This window comes from Theobroma cacao, chromosome 10 (assembly GCF_000208745.1).
Source record: "Theobroma cacao cultivar B97-61/B2 chromosome 10, Criollo_cocoa_genome_V2, whole genome shotgun sequence".
In the NCBI taxonomy this organism is placed as follows: domain Eukaryota; kingdom Viridiplantae; phylum Streptophyta; class Magnoliopsida; order Malvales; family Malvaceae; genus Theobroma; species Theobroma cacao.
Window position 1 is genome coordinate 3,148,629 of NC_030859.1, and position 4,762 is coordinate 3,153,390.

At 30.9% G+C, this 4,762-nt stretch overlaps 1 protein-coding gene across 2 annotated transcripts in view; it reads right to left on the bottom strand.

Annotated features, from left to right (window-relative positions):
* The window catches only part of LOC18586267 (myosin-11), a 9,735-nt gene extending 5,768 nt beyond the window's left edge, over positions 1-3,967 (bottom strand). For both annotated transcript variants that reach the window (XM_018129503.1, XM_018129502.1), the window contains exons 1-7: positions 3,604-3,967; positions 2,735-2,956; positions 2,249-2,344; positions 1,185-1,237; positions 865-961; positions 671-744; positions 272-389 (exon numbers count right to left, since the gene is read on the bottom strand). In XM_018129503.1, coding sequence (XP_017984992.1) covers positions 272-389; positions 671-744; positions 865-961; positions 1,185-1,237; positions 2,249-2,344; positions 2,735-2,956; positions 3,604-3,753 — 810 coding nt within the window. In that variant the 5' untranslated portion in view covers positions 3,754-3,967. The remainder of the gene's footprint in view (positions 1-271; positions 390-670; positions 745-864; positions 962-1,184; positions 1,238-2,248; positions 2,345-2,734; positions 2,957-3,603) is intronic.

The window sequence follows — 4,762 nt, forward strand, 5'->3', positions numbered from 1 at the left end:
TATATATATATATATATATATATATATATATATGTATGTATATATATATATATATATATGTATGTATTTTTGCTCTTCTATCTTGCAATATACACACACACACACGATAATTCTTTTGTCTCAGAGGTAACAACTTAACATGAATTCCAAAAATTGCTTCCTTGAAGTTACACTAGATTTTTCTACTCAATATATAACACTCTATAGCATCTAAACTACCACAAAAAAATAAGAGAATGTTACCATAACTCAAACCAAGCTCACTGCTCACCTCAATAGTCGCTGCAGTAGTCTTTTCAAATGCATTATCATGACCCTCTTTTGGCAGTTTCTGGGAAGCACTCAATTGATCAAGTTTTTTCTTCAGATCAGAAGCTTCAATATCCATTCTGTCATTTGAAGGCAGATCACAGAAAAAAAAGATCGAAAGTAAAGTGTATTCAGGATATTAGAAGAGGTTAAAACTAATTTGAAGAGAAGAAAAATAAAATAATGTATAATTATGAAAGAAAAAACCGTTTCAGGGCCAAAAACACACAACATTTTATCATTGTCACAAACATGAGCTGATAACTCAAAGCCAAAGTACAGAAAACAAGACAGGAAAGACTATAACATTATAAAATTGGGCTAAAAGACAGGAAAGGGAAGCTCTTTGTTCTTAAACAACCTTACAAGATCAGCATTGATTTTCAACCCCGTTATGGCACCTTGTGCAAATTGAAGCAGTTCCTCCCGCTTCACCTGTATAATCCAACATTTGAAAAGATTGGGGAAAAAAAAGATAAGAAAAAAATGGAAGTTAAAACATGAATCTTTGTAAATGAACTGCATTGTGAATGTAGCATAGTTTTGAATAGTTACCAGCACTTCATCTTGGTAGCTAGAAAAAGCAGTAGCTAGATCCTGTACACTGCTCACTATTGCATTGTGAACTTCTTTTCCTCCAGTGAGGCAGAGCCTGCAGGTAGTATTATATAATTAAAGCAATTTTCCAAATCCAATTTAAGTTTCAGGCTAAATATTTGTGATCATAAATTATTTTCTGGCTTCATCAAACAAAATCTACAACATGCAGAAACTGAAATCATTCCGCAAAGCAATTCATTAAAAAACCTGGCAAACCCAAAATGTTGTTCATCCAGTCTATAATAAAGCAAAAGTCATAAAGTGAGAGGACTTGCCCAAACATCTCCAGGAGCAGAGAAATTTCTTCATCATTTGGTGCTTCAAGAATCTGAATAATAAAAAAGATTTAACCTGCGTTAACCTCCATGATCAGAAATTCCAAAAACATAAAAATTCATTAGAACTACTTAGTGGCATTTTTTTAAGAAACAAGAAGCTCTCACTGTCATAACATTAACTCATTAAGGTTAGCAAATAATGACAAGAAGATCTCCAAATCCTGATCATGATTAGATAAAATTTCAGAAAATTAGACATCCATGATACTCCAGCAGAAAAAGTATCAATATCTACAACAACTTATATGTACTCAAATTAGATAAAACACAACAAACTCAGATCTTTCTAATAACCTTCTTAAGAAATAATTCAATCACTAAAAATTTCTACCTAACAATATTAATACCTAAATAATAGAACTATGACATACTGCCATATTAAGGTCAGTAAATGTGAGCTACAAAGATTCTTATTTGTATCATTTTATTTATTTCCTCATTGTCACTATCCCATTTTATATAGTCAAAACTAGGTTGTTATGATAGCGCAAGGCATAACTGGCCTTGAAACACACTCATAACTCACCAACCTTGATAGGAATTCAATGATCTTGAACAAAATTTAAAGGGTAATGCTCCCCTTATTCCATCGCACTCTGGACCAAGGGAAATTTCCAGTAAAGACATTATAACCCTGGGTCTCCGAAGCTCAGGTACTAGGGTAGTCATCTGTTTATATTTGGACCATCGATCATTCAGTTATCAATAGGCAATGTCAAAAACTTAACCAGGTTCCTGATAAAATGTTAATTTCTTTTTGTTTAAATAATCTATCTTGATTGTTCATTTTATCATTTTTTGAGAGCAAGATTTATATACAGAATTATCACACCTGAAATGTTCACTTTTCTAAACCCTTTAATTGCCTAATCCTCTACAAAATTAGCGAAGCATGGCAAGAAATGTTCACAAAGGCATATGATATTCAACATTCTAAACTAACTTGACAAATTCTGATCAAAAAGCAAATATGAAAAACTGACCAAGATACCAAATCATACCATAGATATTGTGATGCCCTCTAAAGCCTGGCTTTGAAGAAAAACCTCTCGGAAAGTCATTGGTGCACCCCCAATATCAGAGTCATAATACAAGACCTATCCGTCATTAAAAAATAAATAAAAAACGAGAGTTAAGATACAAAAAACTTCTTTATGAGATGTAGCAACTTTTTAACACTACAAGTTGTTTCAGAAAAAACAATCAACAGGATTAGTTTCAAGATCCAACAAACAACAATACACTTATAACAATAATACGTGGATATGCTGATAAGGTATCTTAACATTTTTCACCTAACTTATGCAAACAATATATAATTTGATATCAGACTACTAGGAAAAAGTCGACCTACCTTATTCACTTATTAAGTGGACATTAACAAATTCATACATTTTACAACTCAATAACTAAAGAAAGGCATGAATAAGTAACACATAAGGCACTACATACAATTTGGTAATCATTACCATACAGGAATAGCTCACCATAGACTGTCTTTTTGGGTTCTCCTTTGCTTCTTCAGAAGCAATAATTTGCTCAAGGCTCTTCTCACTGCCTTCAGATGAACCTCCAGATAACTTCTCAATTTCTTTCACTGCAACCAACCATCTTCTCAGCACCATAACTCTCTCCGAACCCCTACAAGAGATTGCTGCTTCCTCCAATCTTTTTATGGTTTGCTTTACACTCTTGAGACTCCGAGACCCCTGCACAAATGTGCAACTTAAGCAAGTCCAATGGGAATATTATAAGAAACGTACAACAGAAAAAAGAACTGCTAAAACCAAACAGAAGAAAAATTTTATTAATTCAAATTAAGAAGATGGAATGATAGCTGATTTTTATATGATAACTGACTAGATCATAAAGCTGTAATTTACTACTATTCTACATGTCACATTTTGACATTAGATCAAACTTTTCTCTTCCTAGCACCATTACTTGAAAGGAAAATCACCAAAGCCACTTAAAGTTACAAAAAGACACCCTAATAGACCAATTTGTTAATTTTGAATAAATGCCTTTTTTTTTTCTTTTTGCAATTATTACATACTTCATTATTCTCTAATTGAACAACCAAAAAACACAAACAATTGAAAACCAAAATGAAAACACTAAAAATTAACAAACATGAAATTAAAATATAATAAATAGTTTCCAAAATAAAGTACTAAAAAATTCCAAATAAATTTTAAAAAAAAAAAAACAAATTTTCAACCTGCAATTTCAAACCTTCCAAACTAACTAAAATTCAGCCTCAAATTCCAATCCAACCTATACACCTCAACACGCAAATAGGACAATTTTTAAATGTATATATATATATATACATGAAGAAAGAGAAATAAATTACAATGCGATCCTGAAAGAGTTTGGCTCCTTCAGCGACAGCTTGACCGGCGTGATGAACAACGGTATCGGCATAGTTCTTGATGTTTCGAGTGAGGTTATTCTTGTTCCCAACCTCCACCGCTTTGTTCACCGCCGTTCTCAGCCACGACATGTCGTTCCTTTTTCTCCTGTCACCGCCCGATCGATCAATGCAATTATGTTAAATAAATTTTCCCTTTTCTTTTCAGGAATTGTAGGGTTTTTGGAGGTCGAGGAAGAGAGAGAAACGAGGAAAAATATTTTTTATTATTTTTGGTTGTATGATGAAGGAGAAGATGAAGAAGACGAAGTTCGGATGTGGACTTTTTTAGGGCGATGTGACGTCGTTTTGGACCACACAACCTACCGGTCTTGTCCTGTCTTCAATACTCCGTTAGATATTTTTTGCTTTATTTTTTCTCTTTGGAAATAATAAATACGTAAGATTTTATTTTTTATTTTTTTATCAATTTATAATTTTGGGAAAAGAGAATTGAGTTTAGTTTTTTGTATAAATATTTTAATTTTCATTGTGAAGAGTGTAAATTTCGATATTATTTTTTTATACTTCATACAAAAGTCGATAAGAACTAAATTAAAAAATTATTCTTTTTCATTTTATACATGTCACTCTTTTCTTCTTAAAATTCTAATTCAAAAAGAAAATGTGCAAGTTAAATTTTTTATTTTTCGTTTTACGATGAATTACTGAAAATTTCATCCATTCTAAAAAAATTCTTGAATCGATATTGTTAAGTTTAAAAAATTGTGTCAATTTATATTATATAATTAATTGATCCAAAATAATATTTTAAACAATATTTTTAATTCTTTTTAATCAATTTTGAGTTTTGGAAAAAGAGAATGAAAATTATTTTTTTTGGAAATTTTTTTAAATTTTATTTTTAAGGATGTAAATTTTAATATTATTTTTATATATTCCATGTCACGGACTAGAATTTAATCCCAATCTCATACAGTCTTAAACTTATAAATTATGGTAAAAAATTTATATTTATATTCTCAAGCTTTATCCCATCTTTTATTTACGTGGGATGTATGGCATTCTACCCCATTCATGTATCTCTTATGACGGTCTCAAATCAATAAATATTAAGATCTACTCTAATATCACTTGTCAT